The sequence below is a fragment of the Pseudoliparis swirei genome, chromosome 4 (assembly GCF_029220125.1).
Source record: "Pseudoliparis swirei isolate HS2019 ecotype Mariana Trench chromosome 4, NWPU_hadal_v1, whole genome shotgun sequence".
Taxonomy (NCBI): Eukaryota; Metazoa; Chordata; class Actinopteri; order Perciformes; family Liparidae; genus Pseudoliparis; species Pseudoliparis swirei.
Window position 1 is genome coordinate 3,677,151 of NC_079391.1, and position 19,554 is coordinate 3,696,704.

General features: G+C 42.6%; 1 protein-coding gene across 4 annotated transcripts in view; it reads left to right on the forward strand.

Moving 5' to 3' along the window:
* The first annotated feature begins 8,886 nt into the window (after window positions 1–8,886).
* The window catches only part of LOC130192497 (SH2 domain-containing adapter protein F-like), a 109,904-nt gene continuing 99,236 nt past the window's right edge, over window positions 8,887–19,554 (forward strand). For 2 of the 4 annotated variants that reach the window (XM_056412524.1, XM_056412525.1), the window contains exon 1: window positions 8,887–9,624. In XM_056412524.1, the coding sequence (XP_056268499.1) occupies window positions 9,163–9,624 (462 nt within the window). In that variant the 5' untranslated portion in view covers window positions 8,887–9,162. The remainder of the gene's footprint in view (window positions 9,625–19,554) is intronic. The other 2 variants (XM_056412527.1, XM_056412526.1) reach the window with 2 other exon arrangements.

Genomic DNA, 19,554 nt, shown 5'->3' on the forward strand with positions numbered 1-19,554 from the left:
ATTGTTACCGATGTGTGTTGGTCGTTCTTTAAAAAATCGCACATCGACATTTAATTTGTGCACTTTTCCTGTCATGTTGCACTTTTCCTGTCATGTTGCACTTTTCCTTTCATGTTCTTCATCTAAGCCCGTATAAATAACTCAATTCCTACATCACATACGCCCGCTTCAATTTCAAGTTTTTTCTGCAGCATCTGAAGCGCTCCGACTCGGATCCCAGTGAATAGGCAGTAAATCCTTATTCTGCACGGTTCTGACGGGGAGGATTCTGACTGATACCTAGCCGGGTTCAAAAGGTAACGTGTCACCCCGAGTGTTTCTCTTGCGGAGGAATCGTCGAACTGAGACCAGCAGAGAAATATTACGGAGAAAACAGAGACGCATCACCTCAATAATTGCCGTAGTTTCACTGTAAACGTCCACGCTCGGCCAACATCAAACACCTGAGGCCCCCCATCTCTTCCCCTCACTGTCTGCAGATACTCTGTTTACCTCCAGGAACAGCACTTCATGATTTGTGCAACAGCGCAAGGAGGAAGGATCTTTTTAGGAGTGCTGGATGAATAATTCCATGGAAAAAAAGTAGGCTCTACAGTGGGTACGGAGAGTATTGAGACCCCTCTTTGTTCCAATGAAGCCATTTGCTAAAATCAAAAAAGTTGATTTTATTTCTCATTAATGTCCACTCAGCTCTCCATCTTGACAGAAAAAAACAGAAATGTAGAAATTTCTGCAAATTTATTAAAAAAGAAAAACTCAAATATCACATGGTCACAAGTATTCAGACCCCTTTAAATGTAAATTTTTTGTTCCAATGAAGCCATTTACTAAAATAAATAAAAAATCATTTTATTTCTCATTAATGTTCACTCAGCACCCCATCTTGACAGAAAAAAACAGAAATGTAGAAATGTTTGCAAATTTATTAAAAAATAAAAAGTGAAATATCTCGTGGTCATAAGTATTCAGACCCTGCTGAGCTCGTACAGCCAGGAGTCTTCTTGGGGATGATGCAACACGTTGTTCACGCCTGGATTTGGGGATCCTTTTTTTGAGATTTTAGCAAATGGCTGCAATGAAACAAAGAGTGAAACATGTAAAGGGGTCTGAAGACTCTCCGGACTTTCCACTGGATCTGCTGCAGGTCGGACGTATAAATCCAAACATACCGAACCAGCAGCAGAGAAACAACTCTCTCTCTCTCTCTCTGGTCTCTCTCTCTGGTCTCTCTCTCTGGTCTCTCTCTCTGGTCTCTCTCTGGTCTCTCTCTCTCTCTCTGGTCTCTCTCTGGTCTCTCTCTCTCTGGTCTCTCTCTCTGGTCTCTCTCTCTGGTCTCTCTCTGGTCTCTCTCTGGTCTCTCTCTGGTCTCTCTGGTCTCTCTCTGGTCTCTCTCTGGTCTCTCTGGTCTCTCTCTGGTCTCTCTCTGGTCTCTCTCTCTGGTCTCTCTCTCTGGTCTCTCTCTCTGGTCTCTCTCTGGTCTCTCTCTGGTCTCTCTCTGGTCTCTCTCTCTAGTCTCTCTCTGGTCTCTCTCTGGTCTCTCTCTGGTCTCTCTCTGGTCTCTCTCTGGTCTCTCTCTGGTCTCTCTCTCTCTGGTCTCTCTCTGGTCTCTCTCTCTGGTCTCTCTCTCTGGTTTCTCTCTGGTCTCTCTCTCTCTGGTCTCTCTCTGGTCTCTCTCTGGTCTCTCTCTCTGGTCTCTCTCTGGTCTCTCTCTGGTCTCTCTCTCTCTGGTTTCTCTCTGGTCTCTCTCTCTCTGGTCTCTCTCTGGTCTCTCTCTGGTCTCTCTCTCTGGTCTCTCTCTCTGGTCTCTCTCTGGTCTCTCTCTGGTCTCTCTCTCACGGCGACGGACGCACAGGAAGCCGGAGGAGACAGAAGCTCTCGCTTACTGTACAATCCCAGCATGCACTTTGATTGACAGGTAGCAAACAAAACCTGTGCAGTCGGGCTGAAGAAACGGGGGGAGATTGACACACACACACACACACACACACGAGGGATGGAGCCCCACGGGGTCACATGACTTGGTTAGGGAGGGACACAATAACCCAAAGTGCTCTAACCTCTACTGTGTGTGTCGCTGCTCGTCTCGGGCACATTTCTCCTCACCTTTAATTAAATAATGACAGGCTGATGCTTAAAGATGTGTGTGTGTGTGTGTGTGTTTCCTGTTCATCAGCCCTGCTTCCCCCTCATGTTATTCCCCACAGTGTAACCAGAGAGTCTATACGGCCAGCCTGAGCTCCACATATTGATTTCCTGGCTCGAGGACCTGGGATGCTGATGGACGGGAGACGGTTGCTCCTCCACCGACGGTCCGGTCTGGAGAAGGTAGTACAAAATAAAAAAGGCCATCTTGAATGATTGAGGGGGAGGAGGGAGGGGGAGGAGGGAGGGGGGAGGGGCTGCATCTGATGAAAAGCACACACGCGTGTCTCCTAAACGTCCAGCAGCTGATTGCGTCACGTCAGCGTGTTTCCATGGAGACGCACCGGAGTTTGAGTATACCGCGTGTTTCCCAGGTGACGGTGAATGCATGTTGGATATATGTCATTTACGTGGAAGAAAGTCAAAAAAAAAATATTTTTTAAACTCACAAAAATCTGTATATATATTTAAAGAGGGTTCTCTAGTTGAACTTTGTTTACATAAATAACTCATATTAAACCTTTTTTTCTTGACAGTGAGTTATTGCGTGGCTTTGTTTGATTCCTCTTGGATACGGACATAAACATGGACACTTCTACTAAGTGCTTTATTTAGTGTTTGCTCGTAATTTTGTTCACACACAGTACATCTATTTTCAGTTGCCTCCTTTGATGCAGATAAGTGATCAGAAATAATCAGGAGTAATCAATAGTAATCAATAGTGATCATAAATAATCAGGAGTGATCAATCGTAATCAATAGTGATCCGAAGTAATCCGAAGTAATCAGGAGTGTGAGGATTCATCAGTTGGATTAAAAAGCACAAGAATAAATGTTTAACTGAAGTATTTTGACATTCAGAAGCATTCCGCACACACACACATACATGAAGATATTTATATATATGTATATATATACATGCATATATATATATAATATACTGTATATATATACAGTATATTATATATATATATATACATATATTTACAGAATATTACATATATATAAATATATATATATTTGAGAACCAGTAATACAATAATGAAGACGGTGTGAGTTTAGAGCGTGCAATAAACTGTCAGTTTTGGCCAAATAGACCAAGACAGCAGTAATATGAGCTGTAACATGAAATAAAGAGGTAAACATGTCATGTGTTGTCGCAGCGAGAGAGAGGACCCAAATACCGACACTACTTCCAAACCAATATTTAATTCTGAATTACAGGTAACACAGGACGACAAACACGAACCAAACGGTACGAAGCCACACTGGGAATGAGAGGGTTTACATACACAGGCAGGCGGAGCTGATTGGACAACGGGGAACGAGACACAGGTGGACACAATGAGGGCGGGGCCAGCAATCACACAGAAGGAAACAATCAGGACCAGGGCAAACAACCACAGGGAGACAGGTGACACAAGGACTTCAAAATAAGACACAAAACAAGACAGAAACTCAAAGTTATGACAAAATAGACCTTTATAGAACGAATGGAGAGGGGCATGTCGTTCATATTCTGGTTAGGAGATATTTATATAGTATAGAGGCGTCCTAATGTTGTGCCTGATGAGCTGTTTCTAAAGTGAAGCCCTCGGGGTCCTCCCTGGTCAAAATATACACGTCACATGTCAAACTGAGCCGAGCGGCGACGTCGACGTTCAGCTGAGAGCGAAACAACGAACTGTCATCTCCTCTGAAAAGGTCATGCTTTAAAATAAAAATACATAAATGAAATGTCCAACTATACGCTTTAAATCCCTATCAGTGGCAAACATATGGAAGAGGAGCTGGTGAGGAACCTGCACCATGTTGGTTCTTGATGTTCTGACGGAGCTCCGTGTGACCAACACAGACGAGGTCATCGTGTCACATGACCACGTCTGTTTAATATCAAAGGCACATCTGTCTGTATTCAAGCACTGCTTCAAAATGTAAATTAATGACTGAATACACACAGAACTAGAATGGGCAATCGGTAGAGCGCATACCTTCGCATATCACAAGATTGGGCATTGAATTATGAAAATGTTGGCATTAGTTGCATGCCAATTGGATACAAATTGACCGCGCTATGGTAAAAAGAAGAGTTTTACCTTTTCATGACCTTGACCTTGACCGTTGACCCGATTGATCCCAAATTCTAATCAAATGGTCCCCGGATAATAACCAATCATCCCACCAAATTTTATGCAATTCGGTTTAATACTTTTTGTGTTATGCGAGTAACACGCACACAAATAAACAAATAAATAAATAAATACACGGCGATCAAAACATAACCTTCCGCATTTTCAATGCGAAGGTAAACATGAAGCTGTCATCTGGAACTGTGGTTCTTCACAGTGATGCCAGAGAATAACCATTTCTGGTTCCACAAAGAACCTTAAAACCTGGGTTCTTTAAAGAGCAAATCCTTAAATAGTTCTTCAAAGACCGTATAAAGGTGTCTCAAAGAACCTTCAAAAAATGGTCCTTTAAGTCACCATTTCTGGTTCCACAAAGAACCTTTCAAACCAGTGTTCTTTAAAGAACCATGTCCTTTAAGAGTTCTTCAAATATCCTAGAAAGGTGTCTCAAAGAACCTTAAAAATGGATCTTTAAGGCACCATATCTGGGTCCACAAAGAACCTTTCAAACCAGGGTTCTTTAAAGAACCATGTCCTTTAAGAGTTCTTCAAAGAACCTATAAAGGTGCCTCAAATGCAACAAATGGTTCTTCAGGAGGTGATGGTTCTTCCTAGAACCACAAAGCCTTTTAAAGAACCATTGAGGAACCATTACTGTTCTGTGTGTACCGCGTGTCTGAGATGCTTCTCCGTGTATTCACGGTGATGCAGCTCCACCTCTCACATCGCTTGAAGCAGAACTGAAGCTGAGTCCTCTACATGTCGACATACATTCCTCCGGCGAGCCATCTGCCTACTTAAGAGACGACATATATATATATATATATATATATATATATATTTATATATGCGTCCTGTGAGGTTCTGGATTACAGGATTTAGACATTTTAAAAGGGCGTCAAGCAGCTGGAGGAAAAACTGGTGAATGCAGAGAGTGAAGAGTGATGTGAGCTCAGAGTCCTGCTCACCTCACACAGGAACATGGAGGAGCCATCTGGGACCGGAAATGGTTCTTCAGAGTGATGCCATCGGAGAACCATATCTGGTTACACAAAGAACCTTTCAAATTAGGGTTCTTTAAAGAACCATTTTCTTAAAGAGTTCTTCAAAGAACCGATAAAGGTGTCTCAACGAACCTTCAAAAATGGTTCTTCAAGGAACCATTTCTGATTCCACAAAGAACCTATAAAGGTGTCTAAAGGAACCTTAAAAATGGTTCTTCAAGGAACCATTTCTGGTTCCACAAAGAAACTTTCAAACCAGGGTTCTTTAAAGAACCATTACCTTAAATAGTTCTTCAAAGAACCTATAAAGGTGTCTCAAAGAACCTTCAACAATTGTTCTTAAAGGCACCATTTTTGGTTCCACAAAGAACCTTTCAAACCAGGGTTCTTTAAAAAGAACCATTTCCTAAAATATTTCTTCAAAGAACCTATGAAGGTGTCTCAAGGAACCTTCTAAAAATGGTTCTTTAAGGCACCATTTCCAAAATGGATCTTCAGGAGGTGATGGTTCTCCATAGAACCCCAAAGCCTTTTAACAGAACCATTTAAGAACCATTATTGTTCTGTGTGCAGATCCTCTAGTCCCTACAACATGAGACATCACAGCCCTGCATTAGACCCCCCCCCCCATCTAAAGCACTAAGGGGCCCCCTGAACCAGTTGTGCTGGTTAGTCTGAAGCTCTTCGTCTGATGCTCAAAGTTAAACAGATTAATTTTCTGACTTTGGACTGAAATTATTTCCATAAAGTGCATTTTTTTTTTTTTACTCTGGTCAAATTTCTCTCTCCGCTCGCCCAGAGTGCAGCGACAGGAACAATCGACTTTAGAGCAGGAGTTGTCTCTCCCGGGGCCTGCGAGGGTTAAACTGTGTAACACTGTGACTTGCTCAAGGCCGTGTGTGTGTCAGTGTGTGTGTGTGTTATTAAAAAGAAATATTGCTTCATAAAACGCCGCTGCACTGCAGCCGTGACTCCCGTTAACGGGGACGGTTGCCACGGTTCGTCTCTGGAACGCGGGGACAGAGACGGCACCTCCACCTCGATGGTGGTGGTGACGGATGCTTTGAGGTGGAACACAGAGTGAACACACAGGCTGCAGCTGCCCCCCCAGGGTCCGGTACACCGGCCTGCAGGGGCCATCTGGACCCCCCCGAGGATGAGCTTCAAGGACACGCTGCCCTTGAGACGTGTGGACCCCCTGGGCTTTGAAGCAAATAGTTTGTCTGACTTTGTCAGATTAGAGATTTATAGTATAGAGAAATAAGAAATATTTGTTTAAATTGTGTGTATTGTTTATTATATTTTCCAGGAATTTTTTTAACCAAAAAATTCAACGCCATATATGGTTCATGTGTGAGGATTTAAATGACCTTGTGGTTCCATGGGTCAAGGTCACATGTTATTTAGCTGATGTTTTTATCCATATACGATAAGTGCATCAACCATGAGTACAAAATCAGATCAACAAGAAGTACATTTTTTTTAAGAAAGACATGAGATACCAGAAGTAAGCGCCATTCGAGTATCACCGAGTGATAATCAATGGATGTAAAGAACTTTATAAGATATTAGAGCGAAACTTGTAGTCAATTTAATTTTTCTCCAGCACTAGCTTCAAATCCCAGGCACCTTTTTTTCGGAATTCTTCATTTAATGCCAATATTCCTCATCAGTGGCGGCTCCTGAAAAAATTCTCAGGGGGGCCAATTTTTTTGATAATGATTAACCCAAAACCACAGACCTTCAGACAGCTGTCTATGTGTAGCATCATCACAATGCCATCAAGTCATGTGACTCCAGTCAGTGTGACGGCTGTGACTGAACTCTGCCTGTGAGCTTGTAGTTAGTTCATAAGCACAGACAGTCTGAGGCCGTCTGTTAGCTGCTGTCAGTAATCCAGCTCCTGGTCTTTGATTTGGTGATTTTTTTCAACAAGATTTAAATAATTATAATAATAATAAATATCAGATCCCCATTTGTGACTCCTGCATCTGAGCTTTTTCAAATAATAGAATAAATGCAATTGTAATCACTTTCAAGTAAACCAGATTGCTCCACCAGACAAGAAAAAGATCAATGTTGAGTTTTTGTTTTGAAGGGCAACACCAGAAAAGCCGAACTCACGGAGGTAAAACCTGGCAAATCGCCAATAATCTCGGCTTTCGCGCATGCGCAGGCGCAACTTGTTAATGCCGTAACGTAAACATTTACACTAAGGTACAGGCATCTCAACATATATTTATTGATGACTTAGTTTTATGTCTTTGTACTTTGACCTTGTGTAACATGTGAAGTTATCAATAAAGGTCTTTCTGCATTTCCCCTGCGCCTCACCTGTCGTCCTACGTTCCTTTCAGGAGCACAGCTGACAACACGGCTGTCAGAGAACCCGCTTACAGGCGTTCTTTAACATCAGGCGGGGATCTTTTCTGACGTCGATCGTCAGGAAGAAAACGTTTCAGAAGACACTTTAGAAAATGTTCGAGAATGAGGAACAATGTGTTTCTGATTTTATTTTCATTTTATTTTGGAGTGACAGCGAACGTCTCCGAGATCTACCGGTCGATCGCGATCGACGTGTTGGCGACCGCTGCTCTAGGAGGTCCGACTTATATTGTTGCCAATGTGTCTTCATTGTTACGCCGACCGAAAGGAGTCTCTTTCAAAGAAAGAATTGAATCGCTTTTCACTAGATTTGAACATAGACGTCGCTGCTTTTATTCTGTTTTATCTAAACCATTTTTACTTTGTAGCACTTTGAGTTTTGCCCATGCAAATTAAAAAGTGCATTATAAATATAATCTATTATTATTATTATTATGTTGGCCTGAGCACCGGCCATCTCGACTGAATACGCCTCTGTCGAAGCTGTATGACGTACTGAGAAGCTTTTACGTCGATTACTGATGACAAGACCTGGAGGGGCGACTCCTCCCGGAAGCCATAGAGAATGCATTGAGACCTCTGTTTTGTGAAAAAAAATGGGTTTAACATTGGAGTCAATGGGAGAGGTCTGGGGCGATTTTCATTTCGCCCAGAGTCGCCCCAGAAGGGGCGGGGCCATTTGAAGCACGACTTTAGGCTGACTGAATGACTGTTACCTGATTGGACAATGACATACAGAGGCAGAGCAGACGTCTAGTGGTAGAATGCGACTTTTTTCTTTTCCCCCCGAGGCAGTGCGTCGCCCCAATCGCCCTTATGGACAAGCCGCCCCTGTTCCTCATATAGGTAAAGATGCTAATTGGATGAGTAAAGCGCTTGTGTGCGTTTAATATGTATTTATTTATTTTTATTATATATATAATAGTGCATAGGCCTGTATTCACCAGTAGTGAACACAGGCGGCGGGGTTTTATTTAGAAGTCCAGTAGGTGGCAGTGAATGTTCTCAGGTAGTGTGTGTGTGAGGGGAGGAGGAGTGTGTGTGTGTGTGTGTGTGTGTGTGTGTTCTTCTTGCTCGAGCGCTCCGGTGTTGCGTAGTCTGGAAACCCGACGTGGAGCGAAGCGGCGAGCGACAGAGTTGCTGGCATCCGAAAGTGCCCGTGACCGCAACTCCCGCAACCCCCCTCGATCACCCCTCCACCCCCCAAAACCCTCCCCCTCCTCCTCCCCCTTTTCCTCCTCGCGCACTCCTCTCTCTCCCGGACCGACGTTTGAGTCGCACGAGACTCCGGCGACGCGCTTAGCTTCTCCGCCCCCGCCCCCCCACACACCGACACCGGTTCCCCGGCTGGTCGTGTGCGCGCGCGCGGTGTGACCCGAGGACTATCCACCACTTTTTTTTTTTTACCGGAACAGGACCTCCGGGAGGAAAAGAGAAGAAAAAAAAGGTGGAACTACTAAATAAACTAACATTCCGGGACTTGAGAGCGATGCACTGGCAGCATGGCCAAGTGGTTCAAGGAGCACCTCGGATTCAAAACTACGAAAGCACCCCCTCCGGCGCCTCCGAAACCGGACTACCGGCACTGTCACACCGGTGCGCCCACCGGGTACCTCCACGCGGGCTCCGGAGCCACCTTCCCGAGCCCCGCGCAACCGGACATCCTCGCTGCGTACAAACTACAAAAGGAGCTGGACTTCGAGGACCCGTACACCCCCGGTGGAAACATTTCATTCGGCTCCAGCGTGACCAGCGGCGGGTCCCCGGATATCAAGTACGTGTCCCCGAAGCACCGACTCATCAAGGTGGAGACGGTGGAGAAGAGCAGCCCGGCTCCGGGCACCGGAGGCACCGGAGGCACCGGCGGTGGGACCGGCGGCGCAGTCCCCGTCAGCCAAGCTGTTGCTCTGGGGAGCGTTAAGTCTCCAACCTCCCCTCCCGCGGACCCCGACAACAAGGAGAAGGTGGGTGGGAAGTTTGGCCCTGCAGTGATTCATATAGGAGCCTTTAATAAATAACAGAAACATTTCATAATTATTAATATATTTATATATTCGCACCTGAAACTTTAAAAAAAAAAGTTAACATACACATTTTTGTCGTATACTAGTTTTTATTTCTTCTCAAGTTAGTTAAAAAAAATGTATATTGTGTTTCTGAAGCACTTGACCTACTCCTGAACGGAAGGAATCCTTACAACCGGCAGAACTTGTTACGTGCATGCGTTGCGACAGCCTCCTCCTCCTCCTCTTCCTCTAATAACTAACCTGCACAGGGAGTGCTGCGGCTGCACACTGACGCTCAATTTGGCTCACTTTGTGACAGTCACCTTGTGTGTGTGAGTGTGAGTGTGTGAGTGTGTGTGTGTGACATTCACACACAATGCCTTTTCAAATTTATCTGCAATCCAATTTGATTGAACCAGACAGATGTTCTTCAGGCACTGATGCTCGTGGATTCAAGTTTTTTATGTCAACAGTTTAGAAATAACACTATAATAAGAAAGAAAAAAAATATATAAAAGAAAACACAATATATATATATATGTGTGTGTGTATATATATATGTTTGTGTATATATATATATATGTGTGTGTATATATATATATGTGTATATATATACACATATACACATATATAAATATGTATATATGTGTTTATATATATATGTGTGTATATATATATATGTTTGTGTATATATATATGTGTATATATATACACATATACACATATATATAAATATGTGTGTGTATATATATATATGTGTATATATACACATATATATATGTGTGTATATATATATATGTGTGTGTATATATATAATGTATATATATACACACACATATATATATATACACACATATATATATATATGTGTGTATATATATAATGTACTGTATTCTTGTTGTTCTTAGTTTGTACTCTAGGTTGAAATGCACTTATTGTAAGTCGCTTTGGATAAAAGCGTCTGCTAAATGACATGTAATGTAATGTATATATATTAGGGCTGTCAATCGATTAAAAATTTTTAACTAATTAATCGCACATTTTGAAATTGCGATTAATTAATCGCGATTAATCGCAATTAAAAGTTAAAAGTTCTTTCTTTTTAAAGACAAAACTTCACACAGAGCTGTGTTTTCAAAGAGGCTCCTACATATACAGTGCCATCGAGGTATTTAATATCGTGGATGATAAATTGTTTCTTCAGTGAAACATCAGATTAGTAAAAAAGAAGAAGTATATTGAGACCCCATTGGTCCTGTCATCTTTAACATTGAACAGCAGCAGAACCAGTGGCCTTGGTAACTGACTGACATTCAAATATGTCACGTTAACCCTCTGGAGGCTGGGGGCATTTTATACATTTTACAAAATAAATTAAATTCACCCTTTAAAGTCTTTTGCATGTGACACACCCCCACGTGTTATACATCAAACATTCCAGAACAATCTCAGCTCTGAAATGAGCCTCATTGTCCTCGCGCCGTGTCCTCTGGTTCTCTGACTGACAGGCTGCTAAATGAGCCTGACCTGTGAGGTGGGAGGTCCTTTGTGATTTACTGAGTGTTCATTGGTTTTTTTCCCCCCGAAATGTTGACAGACAAACGGATTGACCAATCACGTTGAAGGTTTCGTGTGTCGCGTTCTTTCCGCGCCGCGTCACCCGACACGTCGCCCCTTCGTTCCTCTGTGTATCAGACGGGAGGAAGGAGCGCAGGAGGAAACCCGACTGATTCATCCACGAGTTTAACTGATTTCTGCTCCTTATTTTCGCGGAGAAATGATTGTTTTAAAAACGGTAACAGTGTCAAACCGTACTGCCGCGATTTAAAAAAAAAAAAATGCGTTAATTGCGTTAAAATATTTTAGTGCGTTAACGCGGCCAAATTAATCGCATAGATTAACGCGTTAACGCTGACAGCCCTAATATATATACACACATATATATATATATATATGTGTGTATATATATATACACATATATAAATATGTATATATGTGTATATATATGTGTATATATACACACATATATATATGTGTATATATATATGTGTGTATATATATATACACATACCGTATTTTCCGCACTAAAAGGCGCACTTAAAAGCCTTTAATTTTCTCAAAAAACAACAGTTCGCCTTATAATCCGGAGCGCCTTGTATATGGATTAATTCTGTTTGTGTTTACTGACCTCGAAGCGATTTTGTGTGGTTCACGGCGCGCTGTCAACATGTTTAGTACGACGGTAAACTCCAAAGCCGCACCGCTTGCAGCATCACGGCTACCGCGGTTAGGGCGTCGCGGAGTAATACTGCAAAACCAGATCACTGAAAAGAAGATCCGGTCAGAGCACGTCACCAACATGGACACGGTTCCCTCACCTCTGATACCCCGTGAACCGCACCGTGGAGGAAACAGGGACCAGAACGATGTCACCCTTCACTGTAGTTCTCGCTTGCGGTTGTGAGTGTATTGTGTTGTATTTTACGTGTTATAACTGAACAATGTTGAGAGTTATTGTGAACACGTTTCATAAAATTTGACTGGCTGACTGTTTTGTTTCGCTTAATGCGCCTTATAGTCCGGTGCGCTATATACATGAAAAAAGATGGAAAATAGACCATTCATTGACAGTGCGCCTTATAATCCAGTGCGCCCTATAGTGCGGAAAATACGGTATATAGAAATATGTGTGTGTGTATATATATATATATATACACATAAATATGTGTGTGTGTGTATATATATATATATATACAGAAGGTGGTCATATGTACAAGAACAAGAAAGGTGCCAGTATGTGCAGTGACTATATTGATGGTTTATGGATAGATGGCTCCAGCTTTGGAGACGTGTGCTACCTTTTTGTTTTTGTTTTGTTGAGGTTGAGGCTGATTCATGGGAGGTGGTTGCACACTCATCATCAGCACACACACATGACTGTGGAGACAGGCAGGCAGAATGCAAGGGGGGTGGAGGTGGAGGTTGTGCCTTGGAGCACACAGTCATGTCAGGCCTCTCGGGAATACACACACACACACACACACACACAGGGTTCATTCGGAGGAACTTGAGACGTTCGGCGTCGGCGAGGTTAAGGACATGCCGAGTGCCGAGTGCGATCGGGGCCGAGGAATGTTCCGGTGCACCGGGGGGAGGAGACGCTCGGCACGCCGTTTTGTTTTCCTCTTTAAATCACGTCCGGGTCACCGAGTTGATTTCATTTGTTGACGGTTTTCCCGGTTTCCACCGCGTCACTTCCTCCCGCCTGGTGGCGTGTGGCGACTCGACAGTTGGCTTTGGTTCAACAGGGGAAACCACGATTTGTCATTTTGCAGCTGTTCAAGCCGATTGGACCGATTACAGTCGTCTCTTGTTAATTGGAGCTTGTGTGGAATGCAGTTGGCTCCTCCCCCCCCCATCTCCATGTGCACATATGGCTTTATCAGACATGCAGATGATTGTATGGTGTGGTTTAAATACCTCACACCTACCGCTGTGAATGATGTGATGGACTCACCAAAGCCCCGCTGACAGCTGGGAGGCTTAAGCAATATGTCGAGAGAAGGAGTTCTCACCGCGGGCGAAATGTTTCACACACATACCGTGAGAAGTGGAGATATATATATGTATATACATTTTATATATATTTTTCTTTCTCTACCTGCCATCCAGGTTGTGCCTCATATTTATGTGTATATATATGTGTATATGTATTTATGTATGTATATACAGGACTGTCTCAGAAAATTAGAATATTGTGATAAAGTTCTTTATTTTCTGTAATGCAATTAAAAAAACAAATGTCATGCATTCTGGATTCATTACAAATCAACTGAAATATTGCAAGCCTTTTATTCTTTTAATATTGCTGATTATGGCTTACAGCTTAAGAAAACTCAAATATCCTATCTCTAAATATTAGAATATCATGAAAAAGTATACTAGTAGGGTATTAAACAAATCACTTGAATCGTCTAATTAACTCGAAACACCTGGAAACACATTTTCAAATGTTTGATTTTGTTTTGCTGTTATAAATCTTTTTTACTTGGTCTGAAATATTCAAATTTTATGAGATAGGATTTAGAGTTTTCTTAAGCTGCATAATCAACAATATTAAAAAAATGCAATATTCAGCTTATAATATTGAATATCATAATATTATCTGTATTACCCTGAGACAATATATATCTATATAGTTATGTATTCATATATATGTATTTATGTATACACATTTATGTGTGTATATGTAGATATATATATATATGTATGTATTTATATATATTTATGTATTTATATATATATGTTTATGTGTATATATATATATATGAATATATTTTTCTGTATATATATTATTTATATTTGGATATATTTAGATACACATTTATTCATATATATTTACACATATTTATTTTATATATATATATATATTAAAAAGCTTCCACGAATTTGGAAACTGTACCGTATAATTCATCGTCATAATTAAAGTTTCATTTGGTTTTGCAAGCTTTTTCTTTCGGCTGCATCGAGCCTCCGTCTGAAGTTCTTAAAATACGTTTGCGCGGCTTATTACTGTCACTCACCTTAAATACTTCAGATAACTGGGGAATTTGCAGCAGAAATAGCCCCAAAAAACACATTTCACCTTTCAGTCTTTGGTCCATATTTTATTTCAAGTACTTCCAGAATGCCTCGAAGGGAAACGTTCAAACAAGTACCTCCCATTGTGTGTGTGTGTGTGTGTATATAATGAAAATAATCTTCAAATAAGTCAACCTGTCTTTTTACAGAGTTGTGAGGCTTCTGAGGAGGATTAGAGTCGGTCTGTAAGCCACGATAATTGTTTGAATCCTTCTAAAGACGGCGTGTCAGTGGGAGGACACACACACACACACACACACACACACACTAACGCTCTACCCTCAGACTAGGGGTTAAAAAATGTTCTTGTTTTGTTCATTTTTTTCCTCAAAAACTCAAATCAGCCATCTGGACGGTGATAAATAATGAAGAAAAAACGATCGTGTACGTTTCTGGCTCGTAGCCGCGCACATGTCTGCGTGATCGTAAACTCTTTCTCACGCGGCGCACATGCTAACCGCGAACTGTCGAGCAGAGAGCGCACACGCGTGTCTTACATTGATGCTTTTAAGTACTTCACTCATCGTAGATGCTCATTATATCGCCGCTTACTTAATTCCCGAACAGCCAATAGGAGCAAGGCGAGTCCCCTCGTATCCCCAGGTTGCCGTGGTTAGGGGGAGAAAGACCACAAATGATGACGCAATGATGCACTGCTCACGAGGAAGTGCCTGCTGCACTGTTACAGGTGTTACCTCGTTCCATCTCTGAGAAGTGTGGATGTTTCCGGAGCATTGTTTTTGCTTTTCAATGGCGGCGGCGGCGAGCCTTTCACGGTCGACTGGAGTCGAGGGAGATGATCAATTATCGCCTCGCAGCCAATTAAAGGCCTCATCTCCCAGCTCATCGCTCCACTCAGCACCAGCAGAACTTCTCTCAAGGACGCGTGAAAGTGATGAAGGGCCGGGCGCTATCCGGGGGGGGAAGAACAAAAACACGTAAATAAAAAAAGCGTCGGCGCTGAGCTGACGGGCCGCATCATCAGTATCTGTCTGTGCAACTGGGAATCGGGCCAACGGCGCCGCTTCACGGCCCGGGGTCCCTTTTAACTCGATGATCTTAAAAGCCAGCTTGAATATCTATCTTTACCTTCGCATTGAAAATGTGGAAGGTTATGTTTTGATCGCCGTGTATTTATTTATTTATTTGTATGCGTGTTATTCGCATAACTAAAAAAGTATTAAACCGAATCGCATGAAATTTGGTGGGATGATTGGTTATTATCCAGGGATCATTTGATTAGATTTTGGGATCGATCGGGTCAAAGGTCAATGTCAAGGTCATGAAAAGGTCAAAATCTTATTTTTATCCAATTGTCATGCAACTAATACCAAAATGTTCATAATTCAATGCCCAATCTTGTGGTATGCGAAGGTATGCGCTCTACCGAGTGCCCGTTCTAGTTATAATTTGGGATGAGAAGCCGACAGAGGACCTGACTCGGCGTATCAACGCTACACGAAACCATCGGCGTCGCCTCCCCAGGTTCTGTGTCTGAGCGTTGGACGTGTGTTTGTTTACCACGTTTTGTTTGTTTGTTTCCCGATGCAACGATCTACATGTGAGCAGCGTCGGAAACACACAGAGCAAAGGGCAAAACCGCCCCTAAGAGATCTGATGTTGCCCCTGATGTCACGAGGAGAGGCAAACAATGCCCCCCTCATTTAGATGATTTAATGGCGTTTTGTTTTTGTTCTTTGTGTGTCCTATCTGTACTTCCTGTACTAGGTAAGTACACACACAAAAATCAATAAATATAATTTTTTATTATAAAAAAACAAAGAAATAAGTTATCATTGTTAATAGTTGTATAAAGAAATGTAATACTGATAAATAACAACAAATAAATAAGAATAACATTGAATAGGATTGTCTGATTTATGTTTTTTGTTCTAAAAATTTAAGAAAACTGCCTAAAAGTCTTATTATTGCTATTTTTATGACAATTGTTCATATACTGTAAGCCTAAATAAGTATTTTTTTTTAACAAAGGTTAAATGTTATTTCATAAGTTTTAAAAAGTCCCCCTATTTATTTTAAAATGCCCCTGGATTTCAGTCAGTGGGGAAAACAGATTCCGTTTTGAAGTGTTTTTGTGACGAAAACAAACAAAGAAAATAAATCAGACAATCATATTCAATTATATTCTTATTTCTTTGTGGTTTTTTTATTGTAGTATTAACAATTCTAACTTATTTCTTTGTTTTTTTATAATTTAATATTATATGTATTGATTTTTTGTGTGCGTGTACCTACCTAGTACAGGCAATACAGGACAGAAAAAACATACACACAATTTGCTACTAAATTAATATAAAATCAAATAATTATTAGAGGGAATTATGGAGGCATATTTTGCCTCCCTCCTCGTGACATCAGGGGCACATTTATAATTTCATAGAGGCAGTTTTGCCCCGGTGTGTTTCCGACGCTGCCTCTAGACCACGGAGCCTGAAGAGCTGGACCGTGCTCCTCTTCCCCCCCCCCCCCCCCCCACCTGGATATCTTCTCTTGGCCTTTCACCCCGAGCACTCGCTCCCGACATCGCTGCAGTTTGATATAAATGCATCCCGCCGCCGGCCGCTCTCACGCTCTCATCTCAGAGAAATGTCAACGCGGACGTCAATATCGCCCGACTCTGAGAGAGTGGTGTTTCTTCAGGGAGCTGGGGGAAAAATTGGATGAAAAACATCCGAGCCCATCATGTTTTCGGTATCGCGGCGGCTTCTAAGTGAAGTTCTCTTCCTTTTGTGTGCCAGACGGAGGCCGGCGAGGCTCCTGATGCTCTACAATCACACCGACAGTTCAGTTTATACAGCCCAATATCACAAATTACAAACTCCCCTCAGAGGGCTTTACAATTTGTACACGTACGACACCCCTGACCTTTGACCTTTCACATCGGATCAAGAAAAACACAACTAAGAAATGGAAAAAATCAGGGGGGAAAAGTGGAGAACCCTTCAGGAGAGTGTAACTGTTGGGATGATTATGGGATTTTTTTGCTCTTCATTAACTATTTTAAGCATCTTTTAAAGCATTTTTCTCAGTCACTTCTGCTAATTCAAGATTACAAGATAGTCCGGTTTAATTACTAACCGCTAATTCTACAAGAAATTGTTAAATTCATGCCAAACACACTTGATACTCTGTTTTTTACAGTTTTGTAATTAATTAATTAATTAATTATAAAAAATATAAAAAAATACTATATTGAAAATGCACAATATGATATACAGTGATCAAATAACAAGTATTTTTATTTTTTTATTTTAGATTACAATTTTAAAGAGGAAAACAGGAAAAAATAATTTAAAAAAATAACAACGGCAAAACAAAATAACAAATTATAATGAAACACCCACCCACAGACCCACCCCACCCATGGCCTTCATTCATTCATTTTTTAATCCTCTTACTGTCCGTGAGCAAAGAGCGCCACAATGGATTCCCCCGACCCGACCGAGAATCCTAGAAGGGCGCTCGGAGAGGAAGGAAGGAGCCTCGCAGTGTGCATGTTTAAGCCCCGCCCCCCTCTGTGGGCCCAGAATGAGGATGTGCCGTGGAAGCCGTCATTTAACGGTTATTCACACGAGCATCGGAAGCTTTTTGGGGGCTTTCTAATCAGATCTCATCGTGGTGAATCCCGTAAATCCTCCTCCGTTTGTGCGACGGCGCCGTAATCCGGCATAACTGCACGCCATAACTATTTCATGGTTCGGTTTTTATACATACGAGCGTCTCGCCACATGGCGCTGGAAAGTTATGGGTCTTTTTTGGAAGTGATGCCCTGTGGCCATTGTTTGCTTATTCTCTCCTTCCTCCCCTCCATCTGGGAGCCTTCCTTTCTTTTCCACTTTAAAAGAGTCCCGATGGGGTCCGCTGTGTCGGCTGCTCCGTTTTCTTTTCTCCGGCTCGGCAGCCGAACATCAGTCACACGAGGCCACCGGCTCACAATTAGCCTGCAGACCGGAGCGGCAGCGCCGGCCCCCGGGGAGCCGCACACACACACACACGGCTCTGTTTGTGTTTAATGACTGAGGGTGTGTGTGTGTGTGTGTGTGTGAAGCGTGTGTGAAGCTGTCTAAGTGTGTCTGAGGCTGTGTGTGTGTGTGGCTGTGTCTGTGTGAGTGTGAGGGTGAGTGTGTGTGTTTAAGGTTGTGTTAGTGAGTGTGAAGCTGTGTGTGTGTGTCTGTGTGTTTGTGTGTGTGAAGCTGTATGAGTGTGAAGCTGTATGAGTGTGTGTGTGTGTCTGTGGCTAAGCAAAGAACGAGGGAGTCCTGGTTCGGTCTCACACCGAAGATAAAAACCCAAATAAACAAACCCTGTCGGCAGCTCGTCTTCATCAGAGACTCGCAGTGAGAATCTGCTCCAGACCTTCACTTCATGTTGATTTGCATGTTTCTTTTCGTCGCTCTGCTCGCTCTAAAATATGCAAATTTCACCTGGAACCAAACCGTTATTTTTACATCCCAACGCGGTGTACGGCGGAGGTCACGGACACTTGACCCTTTCTCTAAACGCTCTGCCTCCCTCTGCGCGGGCTTGCAGGCGCTCTGTCGTCGCTCCGCAGGAGGCGGCCAGACTTCCGTCTCGATCACCAGGAAGCCGGGCCCCTCCACGCCTCCTCCTCCTCCTCCTCCGCGGGGGCCCAGGCTCTCTTTTCACTCTGTGAACGAGAAACACGTCGGTATAGTTGTAATGATGCTCTCTGCTTGCCTTTCATTTGTTATTGTTGTTGTTGTTCTCCTCGTGAGCCGCTTCACTGTGACGGAGGAAGAAGAAACTCTCGTCTGCAGTCAGTCGGTGGAAAATAAGGAACGGCTCGCTCCGGGATTAAGGAAGTTCTCCCTTCCTGCCAGGAAGTGTTTACAACTTTGTGACATTCCCTTTTTAACTTGACAAGTCTGTGCTCGCCCCTGTGTGTGTGTGCGTGTGCGTGTGTGTGTGTGTGTGAGAGGTGGGAAGCCACGTAGCAATTTCTATTTCTGTTTATTTTGTTTTGCCTGATATCACACATTGCACACCTTCCTCAGAGGGCTTTACAATCAGTACACATTTTGACATCCCTGACCTTTGACCTTTCACATCAGATCAGGAAAAACTCCCCAAGAAATAGAAAAAAAACAGGGGGGAAAAGTGAGGAATCCTTCAGGAGAGCGACAGAGGAGGATCCCTCTCCAGGATGGACGGAATAATAGACGTCATGTGACCAGAAGGAATCATCACAGAGTTACATAAACACAT